Source organism: Nomascus leucogenys, chromosome 8 (assembly GCF_006542625.1).
Source record: "Nomascus leucogenys isolate Asia chromosome 8, Asia_NLE_v1, whole genome shotgun sequence".
Classification (NCBI taxonomy): domain Eukaryota; kingdom Metazoa; phylum Chordata; class Mammalia; order Primates; family Hylobatidae; genus Nomascus; species Nomascus leucogenys.
The window spans coordinates 77,590,322-77,614,485 of record NC_044388.1 but is presented as its reverse complement, the minus strand read 5'-3'; the positions used below and the strand labels follow the sequence as shown (position 1 = coordinate 77,614,485).

The following is a 24,164-nucleotide window of genomic DNA, read 5'->3' as shown; positions in this document are numbered from 1 at the left end:
GCGCGCTGTGGGCGGTGCCCGGCGGGGCCACGCCTTTTCCGGCCCGCCGTGCGGCCTGGGCTCCCGCGTGTTTGAAAGTGCGCTTGTGTCTGCTGCTGTCTTAACTCCTGTGCTTGGCGGACAGACAGGCGAGATGGCGGCGGAGGTGTTGCCGAGTGCGAAGTGGCAGTATTGTGGGGCGCCCGACGGGAGCCAGAGAGCTGTACTGGGTAAAGACTGCGGTGCTGGAGCAGTGCTCCTCTAACCCTCTCCCCTTCCGTCTCGGTACCTCAGATGTCCTCTCGCCCTCCGTTAGGCTTCTCCCCAGCGGGGCCAGGACCCCTCTAGTCTCCACCACTCTCCTGGGCTCGGTCAGGGCTCCGCTGTCCGTCTTTCTATCACTACCTCCCAGCCGGATTGGGACATCCCACTCACCCGCTCCCCAGGGCTGTGTCCAGGACCCTGCTGTCCCCTCACCTACCAGGTCTCCCACCTCCCCCATTTCCCTCTCTTCACTGGGCAGGGGTTCCTTCTGTCACTTTAGGTGTGGACCAGGCCTCTGCTGTCAGCCTCCTTCCGTGAGACATTCCCTCCTGTCACAGCCCCTCCCCAGGGTTCTCCCACTTCCGTATCTCCTCTTCTCAGCTGGCCCGATCCCCTCCAGTTCCCTTTGGGTCAGGACCCGAGCTTCCTTGCCATCCCCATTCTGACACTCCCTCCCAATGACAGTCTAGTCCCACTGTACATTGTGTGGCCTTCGGCTCTCATCTCATTCTTGGGCTGCACTCTTACAGTCCAGTTCTCCAACGGGAAGCTACAGAGTCCAGGCAACATGCGCTTTACCTTGTATGAGAACAAAGATTCCACCAATCCCAGGAAGAGGAATCAACGAATCCTGGTAAGTGAAGCAGTTGCCAGCTGCCTCCACTCTGCAGGGCTCAGAAGACCTCTGGGAGTGGGTGGATGTGGGAGGGAGTGAGGGGAGAAAAAGGGGAGTAGTAGCAAATGGACCTTTGAAGAACTCTGATGCCCAGCAACTTGGGATGTGGGGACAGGCTCCATTTTTCATTCATTTGTTCTTTCAACAAGCATTTATGGAACCCCCCGCCCCTCATCCCTGTGCTGCAAGTTTCTAGGAAAACAGCCATATCAGGCCTAGCCCCACTCAGAGTTCATACTCTAGAGGAGGGTTTCTCAACCTCAGGACTATTGACTTTTTGAGCCAATAATTCTTTGCTGTGGAGGCAGTATCCCTAGTCTCTACTCACTAGATGCCAGTAGCACCAGAGTGGATTTCCCTGGGTTGAGAACCTCTGCTCTAGAGAGATGAGAACTGGCTGTGAGGGACACTTTTACAGAAAGCTCTGAGGCCACGTGGGGAAGAGTACAGGGCAGAGTGAGCTCAGTGGGAGGAGAGGTCTCTGCCAGAATGCCTTCCTTGGGGAGGTCATGTTGGAGCTGAGCCTTGAAGGCTGGAATGAGGGTTTGGCAGTCAAGGTTTGGTGTTCCAAGTGTAAAGGATAGCGAGGACAAATGCAGAGAAGCAGGAAAGCTTGCTTATGATTGGGGAGTGAATCAGCCATGGTCCTGAGAGTATACAAAGAACAGGCCAAAGAGAGATTGCTTACAGAATCACTTTGTTGCATACCTGTAAGTGCCAGAAGCCCAGGGCCTCTCTCTTAAGTCTTGTGGTAGAATTCCCCCAAGAGCTTTTCCTACCATTTAGAAACTAGCACTATCTGAGGCTTCTCTTCCAAAAGTCGTCTAGCTTCCCCTGCAGGGACACCCCATAGTGGGGCTGGATCATCTGCCAGAGATGAACTAGTTCTAATCCATTGTGAGTCTGCATTCAAAAGCCTCAGCAAATGTACAAAAGAGAGATGATGCTTAATACCTTTCAACATTGGTTGTAAATGGAGTTTCCCCTCTCTGCATTTTAGGCAGCTGAAACAGATAGGCTTTCCTATGTGGGAAACAATTTTGGGACTGGAGCCCTCAAATGCAACACTTTGTGCAGGTAATGGCAGGGGAAGGGGCAGCGGGAAGGGTGATGGGGTTGGGAGTGGTGGCAGCACTGGCACTGCTGTTCTCTGTCTGTTTTAAGGGCAGCAGGAGCCATCTAGAGAGGTTTACTAGGTTATCCCTGTGTTCCTATTAGACCCAGAGCCCTTCCCTGCACGTGTAGACATTGCTGAAAGGAAAGATAACTTGAATTTCCTAAAAACCTCATTCATTTGTAATCTTGTTTATTTATAGCTGTCTTATTCCAAAAGGCAGCTCTCTCCATTAATTTGGAATGTGTGACTAGTAGGTCAAAGCTTGCGTGAAGTTTACCTGGGAACTAATGACAGGTAAAGAACTTGCTAGTGTTGAAGGCTCTGGACTGGGAAAGAGGAGCCTGGGATTCCCATCCAGCTGTGCTGCTGATTGACTGAGTGGCTGGGTAACTCTGCCCATCACTGACCCCCAGCCTCCTCCTCTGTACAGTGAAGATTGTCCAGCCTGAACTGTATCACTCTCGGGGGCTGGCATGATGCAGACAGGGCCCTGTGATGGTACCCAACAATGAACTACAAACTAGGCCCTTTCTGAGCCCTGCTGGACCATACTCCGATAGAGGTCAGATTGGTGTATAGGTGCTGAGAACTATTAACCCTGCACTCTCCCCTCTCAAAGATGCCCTGGTTCCAATTGGTCTCCTCCCCATTTACTTGATTTTGCCTCCATAAAACTGTTGTGCCATAAATTCTAGTGTAATTCTAGGTTCCTACACCCCAAAAGAGTTTTCCATTACAGTACAGCAGCGAGCCCAAATGTGATCGACTATCAGAATCACCTGGTAGCTTTTTTTTTTTTTTTTTTTTTCCTAGAACCACCTCATATCCTCCCATCCCATCCTATCCTTTCCTTTTCCCTCTCTATGCACAGAATTGCTGTAGGGTAGGGGTAGGGGAGATTATTGTTACCCATGAGTAGATGATGCATTCCTCAGGTGTGTGGGCAGAGAGAAGGTTGAGAACTTTTAAACAGGAAAAAGGGCCAGGCACAGTGGCTCACACCTGTAATCCCAGCACTTTGGGAGGCTGATAGGGGCAGATCACCTGAGGTCAGGAGTTTGAGACCAGCCTGGACAACATGGTGAAACCCTGTCTCTATTAAAAATACAAAATTAGCCGGGCATGGTGGCGTGCGCCTTCCTGTAATCCCAGCTACTCGGCAGGCTGAGGCAGGAGAATTGCTTGTACCCAGGAGGTAGAGGTTGCAGTGAGCCGAGATCACGCCACGCCACTCCAGCCTGGGCGACAGCAAGACTCTGTCTCAAAAAAAAAAAAAAAGCTGTACAAATAATGCTTTTGAATAATCCATTGTTACTTGTATTATTCCTTCTTTATTCAGGCACTTTGTGGGAATTTTGAACAAGACCTCTGGCCAAATGGAAGTATATGATGCTGAATTGTTCAACATGCAGCCACTGTTTTCAGGTAGGTCCCAGTCATGAAAGCTGACAGAAACAATGCATAGTTTGGGTTTGCTGGATGAGTTGGCTTGAGTTTTAGATTTATAAAACACATTTTGTAGTTATTTTAATTTATTTATTCTGTTTTTTCCTGCTTTGTTTGTGTTGAGAAAATGGTTTTTTATATATACTTTTTTTTTTGTTTTGTTTTGTTTTATTTTTTTTGAGATGGAGTCCCACTCTGTCACCCAGGTTAGAGTGCAGTGGTGCGACATTGGCTCGCTGCAACTTCCACCTCCCGGGTTCAAGTGATTCTCCTACCTCTGCCTCCCAAGTAGCTGGGCTTACAGGTGCACATCACCACACCCAGCTAATTTTTGTGTTTTTAGTAGAGACAGGGTTTCACCATGTTGGCCAGGCTGGTCTCAAACTCTTGACCTCATGTGATCCACCTGCCTCGGCCTCCCAAAGTGCTAGGATTACAGGCGCGAGCCACTGCGCCCGGCCTAGAGTTTTTTATTCAGCACACACTTATTGATAATGTACCAGGCACCAAGCTGGGGCTGTGGATGTGGCAGTAAGCAAGACAGACACAGATCCTGTCCCCATAGTGTTTAGAGACTTGAGGTCAGAGGTTCATAAAAGCAAGCGGAGCAGTGATGACAGCAGAATATTAGAGGACATGTCTGATATAAAATCTTTTCCATCAAAGAACTTCCTTCATTCTTTTTCTTTTTTCTTTTTGTAAATTACTTTATTTCTTCCTTGATCATTGCGAGGAACTATCTTCAAACCAGTACAAATATTTCATATGTAATACCTGGCTATTTTCTAAATAACCGAGGAATTTGTTGCATAATAAGCTACCTCACGTCTTTCAGCAAGAAATACATTAAATTTGAAGAGTAAAGACATTACATAATGAACTAGGACATAATTAAAATTTGCTTTAAATATTTCTTTGGGGGAGAGAACACTACACTTCTACTCAATGAAGAGAAACATTTTTACAGTCCAGAGGTCTTTTATTTTTTAAACACCTACTACACCATGAATTCATAGGGAAGAGGTTCCAGCAGCTCAGGCTCCTTCCCATTGGTTCTCACAAAGTGTGCTTCTCTGGGTGGAGCAGGCTGGTGCTTCAGTTGAACCCAGGTACCTTTCTCTTTTGCTTCTTTCTTTTTCTAATCATCTTTCTTCATGCGTTTCAGGAAGCTGTCTCGGCTCTTAGAGTGCTTAATATGCACATTAATTCTCTTGGCAGGAATCTTGCCCTTAACTTGTTTGTCTATAACAATGCCAGCAGCATGCTAAACTGTAGACTCTTCCAGTTTAGCCATGGTAACACTTGAGGGGCGTTCCTTTTTGAACAGTACCCATTCCCTTGATGTCTACGATATCACCTTTCTTATAGATTCATATATATGTGGCCAAAGGAACAACTCCATGTTTTCTAAAAGGTCTAGAGAACATATATCGGGTGCCTCTCCTCTATCCCTTTGTGTTCGTCATTTTGATGGATTACTGCAAGATGACGGTTCTGTCCGAAAGGGATCTTTCTTAATTCTTAAGTGTTATAGTCGGGGTAAAGAGGTTTTAGAATTTCTGGTAGACAAAGGAAATTGCTTATTAAGTTGTATAGTAACTTTCATGTTGAGGACAAGTCTCTACACTAATTTGAGGAAGATCTATTTTTTTTCCCTAATCCAGTGGAAGAATTTACATTGTTTCTCTGCTTTGTCATCTTAGAATGCTCAGGGCTGGAGTGAGATCTTCCAAAATAATAAACAAGAGGGTCACACTCAAGGGGCTTCTGTTCCTTAAATCTCAGAACTTGAATCCTTAGTGATGCCCTTAAATACCAAGAACCGTGGCAGGATAGGGCAGGAGACAAGAAAGAACCACTGGGAGCATTGTGAATCTGCCTGATACCTCAGAGGCATTAATTCCAGCTTTATTCCTTCAAAGCAGTGTTTCCATCCCTTTTGAGAATCTGATAAGGACCTGGACCTACTTCTGAGAAACATATATAATACACAAATACATATATGGGATTTTTTTTTTAATATGGGATTTTATACATAATTTTTTTTTTTTTGAGACCCAGTCTCGCTTTGTCACCCAGGCTGGAGTGCAGTGGTGCAGTCTGGGCTCACGGAAGACTCTGCCTCCCGGGTTCAAGCCATTCTCCTGCCTCAGCCTCTTGAGTAGCTGCGGTTATAGGTGTGCGCTACCACACTCGTTTAATTTTTGTATTTTTAGTAGAGATGGGGTTTCACCATGTTGGCCAGGCTGGTCTCAAACTCCTGGCCTCAAGTGATTCACCCACCTTGGCTTCCCGAAGTGCTGGGATTACGGGTGTGAGCCACCGTGCCCGGCCAAATTTTACACATAATTTTAAAGGGCTCTTGAGTCCTGACACCCATCTGTGAATTTCCTAGGTGTCCCCCTGCTTTGCAAACATATATAACTATATTTAAATCATCCTCCAACTGTTGTTGTAAAATCCAAGGAGGCAAGGAAAATTGTAAAGTGTTGATTAAACATATTTTTGTTTTTATATGTAAGAAATTTGTAAATATGAGTTTATTCTCGCTAGCACACACACAGAGATAACATTTAAGTCCTTACTATATGCTAGTCACTGTTTTAAGCACTTTCCATGCATAAACCAACCTTCTGGAGTTAAGTACTGTTGTTCTTTTTTTTTTTTTCACCAGTGATGAAACTGGCACAGAGGTTAGATGACCTTATCAGGGGTGATGTCTGAGATAACAGGCAAGGCCACTCCAGAGCTTGTACTGTTGTGTACTAAGTTATAATGCCCTTATTTGAGTACTTTGTAGATGACTGGAGAGCATTGTGTAAGTAGCACATGCCTCATGTTTATGCCTGCTTTTAGGTCTTTCACCAAGAAAGCAAAATTATTTCCTAGAAAGAGCCAAGGACTTGTTTTCTAATCCTGTCTCTGTCACTACCTGGTGAACTGACCTGGGGCAAGTTATTTCATCTGTGGGCCTTCTGTTTTTTAATTTGTAAAATGAAGAGCTTGGGCTCTCTAATTTATTCTCCAAGTTCTTTAACTGTATACTAAAGCTACATATTAAATATTCACAGTATACACTCATATTAGGCTCAGGGAAGCCCTATAGTAAAGAAATCTATTATTCTTGGATAGACAAATGAATATTAAACACTATTACTATTTGTAGGCCTCCCAATTGACTTTTCTTTCTTTCTGTTTTTGTGTGTTTTGATAGATGTATCAGTTGAGAGTGAACTGGCGCTAGAGAGTCAGACCAAAACTTACAGAGAAAAGGTGAGTGTGATAGAATTAAGATGTGGGACCTTAAGCAAGTTCCTTCTACACCTTGGGTTTCTCCATCAGTGAAATGAGCTTGTTGAACTGAAGGGTCTCCCTGGCTGCTCCCAGCTCATTCAGTCTGTTTCTCTGGACAATTAGTTTGTACCTGCAGAAGCCTCCTTGGTCCCACAGAGAACAATCTGGCTCCCATCTGGGGCAGCTGAACACAGCTCTGTGCCAATGTTTGGAGTCGGTTCTCTGGGCTGATACAAGTGTAGCATAATGCTTGTTTTAGGATTTAGTCCGAGTTTTAGAATATATTGGTTGTCGCCTGAAAACATTCATGTTAAAATGAAGTAAACTTGGGGATTTTCAATGTAGAAGGTCCCTACAAAGGTCATCTCACCCCAAGATGGCAAATTGATTGAATCTCTGGTGCTGTATGGAGCACTGTATTGAGAAGGGGTGTGAGGCTACTTTTTGGTTGAGGGGGAAGGAGTCAGTGATCTATTAGCCTTGTCTGTTACGGGTGTAGGATGGGAGATTGGTAAATCTATTATTCCTGTCTGTTACGGGTATAGGATGGGAGAATGGTAAGCCATGTGCTACAGATTTGCCAGCCCTAATCCTAGTCAAGTCTTTTTATCTTACTGCTGGAGATGCTGTTGATTGATCAATCTGTTAATATCATTTGGTGCTTACAGCAGTCCTGTGAGGTAAATAGGTGCAATTCAGCCTTATTCACAGGTGAGGTAGTGATCACTGTGGGATGCTGAGAGTGTCCCTATAGTGACACAGCTAGGAGGGGCAGCGCCTACCTGTCCTGTCCCCAGTAACCAGGTTTATCTTGTAAACAGATGGATTCTTGTATTGAAGCCTTTGGTACCACCAAACAGAAGCGAGCTCTGAACGCCAGGAGAATGAACAGAGTTGGCAATGAATCTTTGAATCGTGCAGTGGCTAAAGCTGCAGAGACTATCATTGATACGAAGGGTGTTACTGGTAAGAAGTTGGAACTTGGGGTAAGAGTCTGCCCATAATGACAGCTTTCTCTTCTCTTGAGATCTTTTACCCACCCACAGATGGAATGCTGGGAGCTAGGGCTGAATTCCTTTCTGCCTCTTGCTGAAGGCCTTTTCAGGGACAGGCTCGGGAAGTAGTAAGAAACATCTGACATGGCCTTGTCTTCTAGTGATCTCACAGTCAAGTACAGGGACAGGCATGGAATGGATACGTGCCTGCCATAGTCATGGTACCAGGGTTACAGCCTGCAGGGCACAGAGGAGGGAGAAGGCCTCAGGTTTCTCTTTGTGCATTGCAGGGAAGCTTTGGTCAAAAAGGCTGATGTGTTGATGGAAATGAGCCTCCAGAGGTGGCATTTCACTTTGGGATCAGTGGCTCTCTTTCCGGTATTCAGCAGCTGGAGTATTTAATTGTATTATTTTAAAATGTATTTATTGTTCAAATACATTGTAAGAACATAAAAGCAAGTTTGTATGAGAGCAGCTTTTCTTTTTACCGATTTTAGAGATGAGGTCTTGCTATGTTGCCCAGGCTGATCTTGAACTCTTGGCTTCAAGCAGCCCTCCCGCCTCAGCCTCCCAGGTAGCTAGGATTATAGGTGCACACCACTGTGCCCTGGGCAGAGCAGTTTTTCTATTAAGAGTGGAATTCTAGTAATTTTTGGAAAATCTTTCCATACCCTATGATTATATAGATTTCAACACTTTCACAAATTTATTTATTTATTGATTGGAGATGGGGTCTTGCTCTATCACCCAGACTGGAGTGCAGTGGTGCAGACATGGCTCACTGCAGCCATAACCTCCTGGGCTCAAGTCATCCTCCTACTTCAGCCTCCCAGATGGCTGGGACCACAGATGTGTGCCACCATGCTCAGCTAATTTTTTTAGTTTTTTGGAGAGACAGGGTCTTGCCATGTTGCCTGGGCTGGTCTCAAACTCTTGGGCTCAAGCCATCCTCCCGCCTTGGCCTACCAAAATGTTGGGGTTACAGGTGTGAGCCACTACACCTGGCCGTGTAGTTATTCTTATAGGGCAGTTACAGTGTTATATTCTGAAAGTTTTGTTCGGCCTACAATGTGTGGCAAATTTTTCTAGAAGTTAAGCCATTAAAGGCTATTTTGGACGTCCCTCACTTTTAATTTCTCTCATTTTGTATTGTAAATGTTTATGTATTAGCACAGCTGTCTATCTCAACTCTATTGTAAGTTACCTGAGGGGAATCTTGCCACCTCCACCTTCTCCAGTGCCTAGCTTGTGTTTGTTCATGAGTGAACATGGCAGTCCTGAAGCAGTCAGCCTGATGGGGAGGCCAGGTCACTTTGGCAGAAGCATTCAGACTTGGGATTTCTGGACCATTGGTGGTCTCAAGTGCACAGACTGAAAAGAATTTTGGGGAACTGGAAACAAACAGGGTGATACATGGATTGTTTCTTTATTGAAAAGCGCTGGTCAGTGATGCTATCCACAATGACTTGCAAGATGACTCCCTCTACCTTCCTCCCTGCTATGATGATGCAGCCAAGCCTGAAGATGTGTATAAATTTGAAGATCGTATCCTTCTTGCAGCAGAAAAGCTGCCTTATTTCACAAATTGACATGTTTGTACATGTGTGCACAGTCAGGTTCTCTGAGGGTGTCTGTGTTCTGTGACATTCACAAGAGCTCCATCCAAACCTTTGCAGTTGCTCAGTGCTCTTGCCAGGAGATTAACTTGGCTTCCTCACTAGCTAAGGGACTGGCTCCTGGGATTCAAATCCATTCCTCAGCAAAATGCCAAATGCTCACAGCTCAGACCCATGGGGCTCACTCTCCATGGATAGTCAAAATAAGACTTTTGAACCAGCCAAATGCCCAAAGTCTAGGGCAGACCACTTTTGTAAAAGGAAGGGTTGGAGCTTAGGATTTCACCACTCAATGGGTCCGGTCAGAAGGAAAATGCCTGCAGTGGCTTTGTGATGAGAAAAGGCAGAAAAGCCTGGGCAGGGAATGGGCTCTGGGCTGGGAGTCGGAGAACTGAGTCACCAAGCTCTGCCCCTATGTGATCTGCCCTGTGTGATCTTGGCTGAGCCTCAGTTTCCCTGTCTGTGAAATGCCGTTGCTATGAGATGATCTAGCTAGTTGGATGTTTCTGTTTTGGTTGGATTATATTCTTGACCTATAACTAGTTCTTTCCCCTGCGGAGTATGAAGCTCTGCAGAGCCCATCTGAAGCTTTCAGGAATGTCACATCAGAAGAAATACTGAAGATGATTGAAGAGAACAGGTACCCTGACTTAAGCAGATGGGGATTCTGCGGAGTGCTGTTGGGACACAACAATAGTCAGACACTGTGCAGGTCCTTTGGGTGTCAGTCAGTGAGGAGGTGTGTCCGTTCAGCGTTTGAACATGAATGAGCCAGGGTTTTCTTGAATGTTTGGGCTTCCAGGAGCTGTGGGTCACATTCAAGGGAAAGGGTTGGTCTCTGAGTGTGTGGGACCTGCGACAGGGCCGAGGGTGATGAGGGCTTCTACTCTGGGGCTGGGAACCAGAGCTGGCCTGTGTCACCCAGTGTCATGCTGATGCTGATTGTCACTGGCAGGGCCCAAATGCTGGCCTGGGAATGGGTGCTGGCCAAAGTGATGGTTTCTCTGTGATGATATGGTAGGCGAGCTTTTCTAACATTAAATTTATGTATTTAAAATATCGTATATTTTAAATAATTCAGAGATTATTTCCTTCTCCCTCCCCTTTCCCATTAAAACAGCTTCTTTTTTGATGATGGTGAGTTTTTTTTGCTTTTGAGTTTTTTCTTTTAATAATTTTATTTTGATAAAGAGTTGTCAATCTGAGGTTTGTTCCTCCAATTTTTGTTTTAAAATTTTACTGGTCATTGAAATCCAGTGCCTTTCCAGTGCCTTGGAATTATTATTATTATTATTATTATTATTACTTTTTTTTTTTTTGCTTCAAAGATTTATTTCCAAAAAAGAGCTCATTACTAGTTCATAGTTGTCTTAATGTGATTGTGACTCAGGGGCAGGTGCAGGAACGAACTCTGAGCAGGGAGTCTGAAAACTGAGTCCCCGAGCTCTGCCTTTATCTTCCCTTCTTGAAGCCTCAGTTTTTCTATCTGTAAAATGAGGCAGCTACGAGATGATCTTGAAGAGCCTTTTTATCTCTGTGAGTCCAGGGTCTTGCTAGCAGTAGAACAGTGCCTGAAAATAATAGTTAGCATTGACTGAGCCTTAGCATTTTTGCCAAGCACTGTTCTAAGAGCTTTACTGGCATCGTCTCTTAATCCAGAAAAAATCCTTAGGAGGAGAGTACCTGTACTATCATCGGCCCCAATTTATAAATGGAGAAACCAGGGCACCAGATGGCAAGAAACTTGCCCAGCCGGGCGCGGTGGCTCACGCCTGTAATCCCAGCACTTTGGGATACTGAGGCAGGCGGATCACCTGAGGTCGGGAGTTCAAGACCAGCCTGACCAACGTGGAGAAACCCCATCTCTACTAAAAATACAAAATTAGCCGGGCGTGGTGGCGCATGCCTGTAATCCCAGCTACTCGGGAGGCTGAGGCAGGAGAATCGCTTGAACCCAGGAAGCGGAGGTTGTGGTGAGCCAAGATCGCGCCACTGCACTCCAGCCTGGACAACAGAGTGAGACTCAGTCTCAAAAAAAAAAAGAAACTTGCGTAAGCCATTAAATGGCAGAAAAAGGATTGAAACCCAGGCAGGCTGACTACAGAGTCTATGCTCCTGACTACAAAAACAGAGGCCAGCAAACTACAGCCCACATGCCAAGTCTGGCCTGCTGCCTGTGAGTAAGTAAAATATAAATAAAGTTTTATTGGAGCACAGCCCTGTTCATTTACTTAAGTACTATCTGTGGCTGCTTTTGCACTACAATGGCAGAGTCAGGTAGTTGCAGCAGAGGTTGTATGGCCTCCAAAGCCTAAAATATTTACTGTCTAGCCCTTTATTGATCCCTGCAGTAAACCATGTTCTCCTGTTATTAGGAGTGTTGAGTGTACTGGCCCTTCATCAGCTGCTTTTGCTCATTTGTTTTTTTTGTTTCTGAGACAGGGTCTCACTCTGTCACCTAAGCTGGAGTACAGTGGCCCAGACAGCTCACTGGAGCCTCGACCTCCTGGGCTCAAGTGATCTTCCCGCCTCAGCCTCCCGAGTAGCTGGGACCACAGGCGTGTGCCACCATGCTGGCTTAGTTTTTGTAGAGATGGGGTCTTGCCTTGTTGCCCAGGCTTTCATCAGCTGTTGAGTGTGTTGGGGTGAGAGGTGCCTGCTGTTCTCGTTGTAAGAGGGAAATAGTTCCTGACAGAGCCCGTCTCACCCTGACACAGGCCTCCCTTTCTTTTCCTTGTTTTAGCCATTGCAACTTTGTCATAGAAGCGTTGAAGTCTTTGCCATCAGATGTGGAGAGCCGAGACCGCCAGGCCCGATGCATATGGTTTCTGGATACCCTCATCAAATTTCGAGCTCAGAGGGTAGTTAAGCGGAAAAGTAAGTCTATGATGAACATTTTATTCTAATTGTTTCCAGGCTATTATTTGTCTATAATTCTTAGATCAGTTCTAGTGAGAGAAGAAAATGGATATGTCTGTCCAAGTCTTTATTGTCAACTGTGAGAGTCCTGCTGGTACTACTGATGTGTCGAGGGGACTTGCCAGGCCCCTTTTTCTCTCTGGATCTCCCATTTTCTCATCTGAAAATTCGGGCCACGTTGGATTATATGATAGTTCAGCGTCCTTCCAGAGCTAACATTTGCTACTTCTGTTCTGCATGAGGCAAAGTAGAATATCCAGGTCAAATAAAATGAAAACTTTAAGGGACTGTTAGAACAAACAGCCACGTGTGTGTGCGTGTGTGTGTGTGTATGTGTAGAGAGAGAGAGCTTATGAGTTACACAGATGTATCTTGAAGGCTTGTGGCAGGTTTGTGTTGTGTCAGCTTATTTCTAACAGGAGAGAGTCAATCTGATGGTAACCCAGTGTCACCTGTAGCTAGGACCCTTTGCGGGTCACACCCTCATACCTACCCAGAGTTGGAAACCCAGAAGATGTCTGTGGTTTTAGGCACAAGGTGTATTTAGTTGTTACTGTGATTGGGCATCCAGTAGTCTATACTCCTGTTTTTCAGTATAGTCATGTGTCGCTTAATGATGGGGATATGTTCTGAGAAATGTATCCTTAGGCAATTTTGTCATTGTACAAACATCATAGAGTATATTTACATAAACCTAGATGGTATAGCCTACTACACACCTAGGCTATATGCTATAAGCTGCTGTTCCTAGGCTGCAAACCTATACAGCATGTTACTATACTGAATATTATAGGCAATTGTAGCACAATGGCATTTGTGTATCTTAAATATATCTAAACAAAAGGAATAGTAAAACTATGATATTATAATCTTATGGGACCGGCTGGGCATGGTGGCTCATGCCTATATCTCAGCACTTTGAGAGGCCAAGGTGAGAGGATCACTTCAGGGCAGGAGTTTGAGACCAGCCTGGGCAACATACCGAGACACTGTCTCTACAGAAAAATAAAAATATTAGCTGGAGTGGTGCACGCCTGTACTCCCAGCTATTTGGGAGGCTGAGGCAGGAAGAGTGTTTGAGCCTAGGAGTTCAAGGTTACAGTGAGCTGTGATTGCACCACTGCCTCGGTGACAGCAAGGCCCTGTGTGAAAAAAATCTTACGGGACCACTGTCACATTTGTGGCCTGTCATTGACCAAAACACTGTAATGTGGGACATGTATTTGCTTAGTCATGCTTTTTTTTTTTTTTTTTTTTTTTTTTTTGAGACAGGATCTTGCTCTGTCACCCAGACTGGAGTGCAGTCCCATGATCTTGGCTCACTACAACCTCCATCTCCTGGGTTCAAGCAATTCTGCCTCAGCCTACCGAGTAGCTGGGATTACAGGCGGGCACCACCACACCCAGCTAATTTTTGTGTTTAGTAGAGACGGAGTTTTTCCATGTTGGCCAGGCTGATCTCACCTGACCTCAGGTGATCCACCCTCCTTGGCCTCCCACAGTGCTGGCTGGGATTACAGGCGTGAGCTACTGCATCTAGCTTGTATTTGCTTTGTATTTTTTTTTTTGAGACAGAGTCTCGCTCTGTCGCCCAGGCTGGAGTGCAGTGGCTTGATCTGGGCTCCCTGCAACCTCCGCCTACTGGGTTCAAGGGATTCTCCTGCCTCAGCCTCCTGAGTAGCTGGGATTATAGGCACCCGCCACCACACCCGGCTAACGGGGTTTCACCATGTTGGTCAGGCTGATCTCGAACTCCTAACCTCATGATCTGCCCGCCTTGATCTTCTAAAGTGCTGGGGTTACAAGCGTGAGCCACTATGCCCAGCTAGTTGTTTTTTTTTGTTGTTTGTTTTTTTTGTTTTTTTTTTTGAGATGGAGTCTCACTCCATCGCCCAGGCTAGAGTACAGTGGCTCAGTCTCGGCTCACTGCAACCTCTGCCTCCCGGGTTCAAGCAATTGTCCTGCCTCAGCCTCCCAAGTAGCAGGGATTAGAGGTGTGCGCCACCATACCTGGCTAAATTTTGTATTTTTAGTAGAGATGGGGTTTCACCATGTTGGCCAGGCTGGTCTTGAACTCCTGACCTCAGGTGTTCTGCCTGCCTCGGCCTGCCTCCCAAAGTGTTGGGATTACAGGCGTGACCCACCGCGCCTGGCCACTTAGTTCTTATTTTCACATTCCAATTCCACCTTTCCCCCTCTCTCCCTGAGCTTTCAGCACAATTTTTGTTTTCTAAGGTTATGTTAAATCTGCGTCCTTAGGCCTCAGGCTGTGTTTTCTTGTCACTGCCCCATCACCAGCATCTCTCGTGCAGGGCAAACTGCAGGCTGCAGCACACCAAGCATGTTTTAATTTTGATGCGGCTGTTCTGCTTTGTGTGGGCCCTGCTTCTCTTACCACCTGCTTCTGGTCATTGCAGTCACTCAGCTGTTGGCCTTTTCTCTCAGCTCATGGTTGAGGTGTGGCCTGAGGGTTTTGAGAGAAAATGATCAAACTCAACTTTGTGTTGTAGGTGCTCTGGGACCTGGAGTTCCCCACGTCATCAACACCAAACTGCTGAAGCACTTTACCTGCTTGACCTACAACAATGGCAGGTCAGGGGGTGGTTGCTGGGATTTGTCCTGTGCAGGAGAAAGTAGGTGGGGGTTGGGAGTGAGGAGCAGGGGCTTGGACTCAATTCCATGTCCACGGAGATGCAGTGCTGAAGAGACTGCTGCCATTTGGAAGGCTCCTGGGGCCCCAGTAAGTTTAGCAAATGCTAAATATGACATACTCTGCCCTTCTTGGAAAAGTATTACCTTTTGGGAACCTTAGAAGCTCTGGGAAGTCCTACAATAAAGACTTGTTTTACTTCACATACTTTTGAAGAGCCCTTCCTGATGTCCCACAGAGCTGGTGTTCTGCGGAAAGGCAGCATTGCAGAAAAGGGCAGCCCAACTCGGTGACTGGGGAAAGACCCGCAGGCACTGCCCCTGGGCTTCCTTCCTGCCATGGAGTGTGTTTTCTGCTCTTGAGTGTGCTTTGAAGAATCAGCACAGCTGATTTCGGGATGATTGTTTTCCCACCAGCCCTGCTGAACAGGCGGTGACAGACTCGCAGGGCCCTCACCGGCTCAAAGCAGTGCCCAGGGAGAGTGTAGGCCCAGCTTCCTCTATCTGCCTCAGAGGGAAACATGGATTGGCACACTGCTGCACTGTGTGTGAGACCCAGGAACCTTGGAAGGGCAGTCACCCACATTCCTTTTCCTTTCCTGAAGTTGGGAAGACGCTCAGTGCATATGAGAATAGGATTGGATGTTCTTATTTTGCTTTTGGAGAAATTGAGAGTTTAATTTTGTTTCTCCTTTATTGCCACTGATTTTCTAGATTACGGAACTTAATTTCGGATTCTATGAAGGCGAAGATTACTGCATATGTGATCATACTTGCCTTGCACATACATGACTTCCAAATTGACCTGACAATGTTACAGAGGGACTTGAAGCTCAGTGAGAAAAGGTGAGCACAACGGAATAAAGAGCTCCCTGCAGGGTGCCTTGATGTCTTATTTCTGGTACCACTGGAAAGCATGAGGCACCACCAAGGGTGAGGATGTTTAAATGTGGGAACCACTTGGAACTAGAGGACTATTTTCAATGAATGAATCATTGACTGAATGAGCAACTAGACATTACTCAGTGCCTTCTCTGTGCTAGATAAATTATGTCATTATCTCACTGATTTCCCTAGAAAACAACTGAAGAATCAGGCTCAGAAAAGTACATGACTTTCTCAAGGTTACACAACCAAGAGGGGAGTAGTTGGCCTTGAGACCTGAGCTTTTCCATAACATTCTGTTTCTGAATAACCAGGCAGCCTCCATTCTCTGAATTGCTGTCACAGGGGAGAGGGATTCTGTATGGTTCTGAGGAGTGCAGCCCAGGGTGGAAGTTGTAGGACAACCCAATTTGAGCTTAGTAAGAAGAGTTTCCTCACAATCAAATGGAAGGGTTTACCAGGGGAGGTGTTCAAGGCCAGGTGGAACTGCTGTTTGGCAGGGATGTCATGTTTCCACTTCTCTGACCCAACTGGGAGAGCTGGTGGTGGAGGTGACCTTTTAGGCTCCGTCTAGCCTTATAGAGGAAATTCAGACAGTAGGGGCAGAGCTGCCCAGGACCCTGAACTGTGGGGTCAGCTGATCTTTGTCAGTGATTTAGGGGCATCTGACATCCAGGGGCCCAGAGGGTGTATGGGAGAGCCTGTGAACACACCTCTGTCTGGACTCTCTAGCAGTCCGTGGAGGGACTGTTCTGAGGGCCGTCCACAAACTGTGTTCCCACAGGCAGTGAGGCTGAAAAAAAGAGAACAGGCACTTGGAACCTGTCAGATTCTAGCAATTGCTCAATCCTGGTTGCTAAAAGTTTGGTTATGGGAGGTAAAGAAAGTTGCTCACAGGGCTCTAGATACCCTGGTTTCTCATCACCCATATGGATCTTTTCAAGGGCATTAAAATGAAACTGGCTGTCTGATGGTTCCCAGCGGGTGAGGGGACCTTGCCTGCCTCTCTGCCAGGGGCTTCGTGCCTGCTGGCAACCTTTGGGATTCTGTCTTTATGGCCTGGAGCATGAATGTGCTGCTACCTTTTGCCAAACCTCCCTGAACAGTCACATTGAGGGGTCTCTCCAGTTGTTCTGTTTGTGTCTTCCTTAGGATGATGGAGATAGCCAAAGCCATGAGGCTGAAGATCTCCAAAAGAAGGGTGTCTGTGGCCGCCGGCAGTGAAGAAGATCACAAACTGGGCACCCTGTCCCTCCCGCTGCCTCCAGCCCAGACTTCAGACCGCCTGGCAAAGCGGAGGAAGATTACCTAGACACATGCTTTCCAGACAGGGCATTTTGGCTGCATCACAGCCACTGGCTGGTCGTATTCATTTCCATTTTTATGTTTTAAAAAGGAAAGGTCCAGGGATGGTGGCTCACACCTGAAATCCCAGCACTTTGGGAGGCCGAGGCAGGAAGATCATTGAGCTCAAGAGTTTGAAACCAGTCTGGGCAACATAGGGAGACCCCATCTCTACCAGGGGAAAAAAAAAAAAAAAAGAGTCAGGCCTGGTGGTGTGCGCCTGTAATCCCAGCTACTCGGGAGGCTGAGGCAGGACGATTACTTGAGGTTGGGAAATCAAGGTTGCAGTGAGCTATGATTGCGTGGCCACACTCCAGCCTGGGTCACAGAGTGAGACCTTGTCTCAAAAAAGTAAAATAAGGAAAAAAGAAGCCTTGCTTTGGCACAGGTATGAAGCCAGAAGCCAGCATCTCAACTGTGCTTGTCTTATGCAGAAATATAAAGCAATGGCCAGGTTGGACTTCATCTCTCTCCTTTGGTATTATTGCTGTGACTATAAATGGCAGATGTTTCTCATGTTGGTTCACCTGTGTGGGTATTTGGGAGGGTGGGTCCTCCCTCCCAAATTCGACTCACCAGGCTGAGTCAAATCTAATGGATGAAGGTTTCCAAAGAGAAATGTGAAGTGGCGTGCTTAGGTCTGGAAGGGCCAGTGGAGTACGTGGTGAGGAAGGAGGATCTGGCTCAGCACGCCTGGGAAATGACACTTTAGGCTTTATCAGAAGCTAACCGGGTCACCGGTGTGATGGGGGCTGCCACAGGCCAGTAGGATACAGCCTGTTGTAATGGGGTGGAGCCAAGTCAGAGGAAGTGGTGACCCAATTTCTCTGTCTGGCGGAGGCCACGTAGAAGGCAGGGGTCAGCTCTGAAAGCCACACTTTGAAGAGGATGAATCAGTCAGTGTTCAGTTCAGAAAATCAATTGCTCTAGGTACCTTAAGAAGAAAGGATTTTAATGTATGGATATGGTGCTGTAGAATTGTGACAAGGGCCAGAGGACTGGGAACCGGAAGGTCGCCGTCAGGACTGCTGAATTCAAGAACACACTGCCGGGGTTGCCATCCGGAACTCAGAAGCCACTTCTGCTCCATAACTGTTCCTGGAATTCATGAAGCTGAAGATTCAACACTGGGCTGCTGATGTCAGCTACCCATGCTTTCTTCTTTTTCTTTTTATTTTTTTGAGACAGAGTCTTGCTCTGTAGCCCAGGCTGGAGTGCAGTGGCACAATCTCACTCACTGCTACCTCCGCCTCCTAGGGCTTGGTTCAAGCAATTCTCCTGCCTCAGCCTCCGGAGTGGCTGGGATTACAGGCATGCGCCACCATGCCCAGCTAATTTTTTTGTATTTTTAGTAGAGACAGGGTTTCACTGTGTTGGTCAGGCTGGTCTTGAACTCCTGATGTGATTCACCCGCCTTGGCCTCCCAAGGTGCTGGGATTACAGGCGTGAGCCACCGTGCCCAGCCTACCCGTGCTTTCAAAGGTCCTGTATTTCCACCACCTTGTCACCACAGATAGCCAAAAGGTCAAGCAGCTAGCCTCCACCTTGCTTCCTTCTGATGCGCATATATAGGAGCCTTATTTGCATGTAGAATCCTAGCAGGAAGGGAGTCTTTGAAATAGGTTTCGGCTCACCAGCCTCTAGTGACAGGAGGCATTCTAGAAGGACATGAGTGGATTATAACTGCCAACCAATTGGATGTGCCATGGAGGAGATGGAGAAGCTGTGTCCAAAGGGGTGCTATAAGGACAGGAGTGTGATACAGGAAGGCTTAGGTACGTGGCCTGGGCCCAGTCTCAGATCTCCAGGGTCCTGCTTCAAGTGGGAGCAGTTGAGATCTGTGACACTCAGCGCCTGGGAGGCCGGGGAAGTGAAGGGAGGGAGACAGAACTCAGCTCCTCTGAGACGAGAAGTTTACATAGCACCTGGGGCCCTCCATTTGGGAGTCACGGTGGAAAGGAGTCTTGGCTGAGATTTGCGGCAGGTGCACCTTATTTTCTTTGCGCTCTGGGATGCCCTCAGAGCCGTGCTCTTCTGCTTTGTCCCCATCTGCCTCTGGCCCTGGGTAGGAGGCACTTGGTGCATACTTTGTCTTCCTCCAGCAGAGGTGTGGGCAGGGAATGTACTTGTCTCTTGTTTATCTTTAAGCCGTTGTGAAAATCAAGTATGTGACTCTTCCTTGGAAAAAATAATCTCTCAGAAAAGGACTTCTAATACATCCTCAGGGTAGAATGTGTTTTCGTGATTACTTTTTTTTTTTTTGGAGACGGAGTTTCACTCTCGTTGCCCAGGCTGGAGTGCAATGGCGCAATCTCGGCTCACTGCAACCTCCGCCTCCCGGGTTCAAGTGCTTCTCCTGCCTCAGCCTCCCGATTACAGGCATGCACCACCACGCCCAGCTAATTTTGTATTTTTAGTAAAGACGGGGTTTCTCCATGTTAATCTGGTCTCGAACTCCTGACCTCAGGTAATCCATCCGCCTCGGCCTCCCAAAGTGCTGGGATTACAGGCGTGAGCCACCACACCTGGCTTTTCATGATTACTTTTAAAATTCAGGTGGGTTTGACACTTGGAGGCTTAATTTCTGGGAATGACTGGACACAGCATGTGGCTGGGACCCTCTCAACAACTTCTGACCTAGTGATGAAGCAGGCGGTAATGACTGTAGGTATGGGTAGGGAAAGACTAGGCGGGCAAATACTTGTCATGTGTGTCAACAAGTGTGTCTTGCTAAATGTCGGGGACACATTCCCAGAGGCTAAACAGCAAATTTCTGTACATTAGGAGATTTGTGAGTCCTTAGGCTCAGAAGAGGGCTCCACCTAGGACAATACCTGACATAGGAGTGGTCAGTGTCTGCAGAATGAGTCAGGGCATGAACCGTACTTTCCTTGGCAGGGTTATTAGGTAGTAAACACTTGCAGAATAATGGAATTGTACTAGGGCTTCTTCTGGCTGTAGAAACCCATTTGTTTACTAATAGATTCCCAGAGGATACCTTGATCTCACCAAGCTATTTGCCAGAATGTCTCCTGATGGCCTCATTGAAGAAAGGGGGACTGTGAGCCAGATGCTGGTGCCCTGAAGATTTGTAGTTTGCGGGATAGTCTTAACTTGGCAGGGTTTGATTAACAGAATGAAGTCTGTTCCTTGGAGGGAAGTCTCTGCTTGCTGCCCTGACCTGTTGGACACTGTTAATTGGGATGAGGTCAAAGAAGGCATAGTTACCACATTGGCAGGAGACCCTAACCTGGAAATAGTGAATTACATAACATTCTTTCAAGTGTCTCCTCTTTAAAGTATTTTCATATAGTTTCACACAGAGAAAACTTGCAAGAACTCTTGTATATCCTTTACCCAGATTCTCCAACTATTAATAGTTTGTCCCATTTACTATTTGCTTTAGACATTTTGAGATCTCTTTTTGAACCATTTGAGGAAAACATCCTACCCTTCTACCCATAAGTACTTTTTCAGTGTGTACATCCTGAGAATCCTGACTTTCTCTTCCATAACCACAGTCCATCAGATGCAGGAAATAAGACAATAATACAATACTATGACTTAGCCCACAGTTCATGTTCAAATTTTACTGATCACCATGCCTCTTTGGTCTTGCTTAATCTGAAACAGTTCAGATTTTTATTGGACTTTCTTGGCTTTGACATTTTGGAGAGTGAGGTGTTATTCTGTAGGGTGTCTGTCAGTTTACATTTGGGGCTTCCCCGTGATCGGATTCAGGATTTACATTTTTGGCAGGAACAGAAGTGATGCTGTGACCCACGTGCATCACATTAGGGGCCCATGATGTGGGACTGTGCTTTCCTTGCTGGTGTTAACTTTTCTTAGTTAAGGTTGTGTTTTCCCCATTGTGAAGTTACTGTTTTTCCGTTTAATTCATAAGTAATTTGTGGAGGGATACGTTGAAACTAAGTATCCTGTTCCTCATGAAACTTTAACCTACTAGTTTCAGCCTCAGTTGATGATTCTTGCTGAATCAATTACCAAGATGGTTACAAAATGGTGATTTTGTAACACCATCATTTCTTCTCATTATTGGCACGCTCTCATAAGGCAGAGCTTGTTTTCTCGAACTTGGAAGTTTTGTGTTCATTTAGTTATCGGCATAGACTCAAGAGTCTTGTGTTCTATGTGGAGGCTGTTACTGTGATTCCTTGTGATGCCCAGATTGTACATATTTGGCCAATCTTGAGTTCCTTCAGGAAACCTGGATCCCATCATTTTAAGGGTGCTTCCTTACTTTCTGGCATAAGATATTCCAGGCCTACCTTGTACTTTCCCTGCTGCTGCACTGGAGTCAGTCTTTTGTTGTGGTTTTGCTTTTTAGAGACAGGCTTTGTGTCTCTTTTTTTAGAGACAGGCTTTTTAGAGACAGGCTTTGTGCCTTTGCTTTGTCGCTCAGGCTGGAGAGTGGTGGTGCAGTCAGCTCACTGCACTCCTGGGTTCAAGCCATCCTCCTGCCTCAGCCTCCTGAGTAGCTAGGACTATGAGCATGCACCACCACACCCAGCTTTGAATCAGTCTTTTATCCAAGGAGCTCTGGCCTTTTAGTGGAGAATAGCAGATGACATGAATGATGGGCCCGAAGCAGGAAGTGAAATGCAATCCTGACCACCAGACAGATGGGATCTTCAGCTGCACTCGGGCAAGAACTGGGCTGAGTAGAGGTGACAGCTCTGTGATGGGTAGCTCAGGCTGCACCAGGAGGCCATGCTAGGTTTGACTTCATTTAAAAAGCACATTAACCACAGCTGATGGGCTCAGGAGCTCCATGAAGGTACCCTGCAGAGGTCTGGAGGGTAGTGAGAAGGTACCAATGGGGTGAGCATGCCTATGTTGGATAGTTACTAATATTTGCTAGGTAGGAATAAGTCCAGCATGCCCCATGTGCGCCCACCATGAGGAGGCATTTGGAGAGAAAGCTTGCTCTGTGCTGTCAGATTGAAGAAGGTGGGCCCAGGGGTGCTGTTGACAGTATAGGCTCATGTGCTGTTCCAAGGCTCAACTCTGGCTCTTGCCTGGTCTGGCCATACCATGTCCACCATCTGCTATACTTAGGACCTCTTCTGGACACCAGGGCAGTGACCTCACCAAGACCCGGAGGCCTAGATGATGATATCATACAGGGGTTTGCTGTGCTTGTATATTCCCATCAGCAGACATCAATGTTTGGGCCTGAGTGGCCAACAGGGAAGTCCAGGGAGGACACAGTATAAGCTGTTTGGGTAGAGGTCAGCTGGAACCTCTTGTGAACTCTGCACCAGAGTGAAGCCTTCACCCATGGCAGTATTCCTGTGGGTGGGAGGGTAGCTACTGCAGATTGAATGCAAATGATTCCAAGATAACACAGTACCTTAGAGAATTCGCTTTAGATCCATGAGTGCTGCCCATGGAGCTGGGCCATTCCTCCAGAGATGCAGGACAGGACTCCTCAACTCTGCTTCTTTGGGCTCTCCCAGACCTACCCAGGCCACTGGAGTGAGTCTAGAGAAAGGACCAGGGTGGTGAAGAGACACCCTGCAAACTGGCACATATGAGAGGAACCCAGGAGGGCAACAGACCCCAGGGGGATGAGGGTGCTGCCTGCAAATCTCTGAAGAGTTGTCACAGTGAAGAGATGTCCTTTTGGGGCCCCAGGGAGGTAGAGATTCTAGGAATGAGGTTGGGTTTGTTTCCTCATTTGTCACCTGTCTGTCCACCCATCCAGCCAACACTTAGTGAGCTTTGCTCTGTGCTGGGCATAGAGAATCAACAGTGAACAAGATGGGCAAAATCCCTGCCCTCAACCAACAGACAGAAAATAGAGGATTCAGTGCCATCTGCAGGTGGCATGTGGCTGTTTGGGCACAGGATCATGGAGAAGGCGCAGTTAACTGATATTTGCAGAGACAGGGGAAGGTGTTTCACACAAGTAGTGACTAAGGAGCTTCTGAAGGGGGGGTAGAATTTAGCCAGGGAGAGCGACTTGTTCAATGAAGTAAAAAGTTGGATGGGCTCAGTTTTGGGCAAGTCTGGCCTGTTATGCAAAGCACCCGCACTCCCTGATTCTTCCCCAAACACAAAAGCTAAGGTGGGTGTTCTGTTCCTCCCACTTCTGCCTCCAAATGACCTGGAGGGAAATTGTGTCCCACCTGTTCCCTTCCCTGCCACCTATGCTCCAGGTAATAGGCCTCCCCACACCTCTCCACCTACAAGCTCTTAACATCTGATAGGGAACTTTCCCCTACCGGGTCTCAGGAGCATCAGCACTCCCAGTCTCCAAAATGGGGACAATGGCCTCACCAAGTCAGTGTTTAATATATTATTGACAGAACTTAAGATGATTTTAGGTGGCTCAGGGATGTAGCAAAGTACTCGTGTTCTGCTGGTTAGGCTAAGCTGCAGTGACAAATGGTTCTCAAATGTCTGGTTTCAACAAAAGTTCATTTGCTTATGGCACATATCTGTCAGCCAGCAGGCAACTGGGGCCCTGCTCTGGGTTAGCTTCATCCCAGGACCCAGGCTGCCATGTCTGACACATGGTCTACTGGCAGAGGGACACGCGATCAGGGCAAGTTCTGCTGGCCCTTAAAGCTTCTGCCCAGAAGTGACCATTAACCACTTCTGCCCACATTCACTGGGCAAATCAGGTCACATGGCAACATGATAGGGCATGTTACTCTCCTTGAGGGGCAGCAAACATTAGTAACTACCAAAACCAGTGAATATTTTCATTTTAATAGTTTAGTGTATATTTATAGTAATATAAAAAGTATTTTCAGTGTGTGAAAAAAAGACATGTTGTAGGATGGGATCCTGGAATGGAAAAAGGGCATTAGGTAACAAACTAAAGAAATCTGAGGCCAGGCACAGTGGCTCATGCTTGTAATCCCAGCACTTTGGGGCGCTGAGGCAGGCGGATCACTTGAGCCCAGGAGTTTGAGACCGGGCTGGGCAACATGGCAAAACCCCATCTCTAC

General features: G+C 46.8%; 1 protein-coding gene across 1 annotated transcript; it reads left to right on the top strand.

Annotated features, from left to right (window-relative positions):
* Positions 1–26: 26 nt before the first annotated feature.
* On the top strand, positions 27–19,420 carry POLR1E (RNA polymerase I subunit E). The gene is made up of 12 exons (XM_003263316.3): positions 27–209; positions 774–877; positions 1,920–1,996; positions 3,376–3,461; positions 6,697–6,755; positions 7,598–7,742; positions 9,209–9,316; positions 9,931–10,027; positions 12,131–12,264; positions 14,817–14,898; positions 15,670–15,801; positions 16,993–19,420. The coding sequence occupies exons 1-12, from the start codon at positions 134–136 to the stop codon at positions 17,150–17,152; spliced, it is 1,260 nt and encodes a 419-aa protein (XP_003263364.1). The 5' UTR covers positions 27–133; the 3' UTR covers positions 17,153–19,420.
* Positions 19,421–24,164: the final 4,744 nt, after the last annotated feature.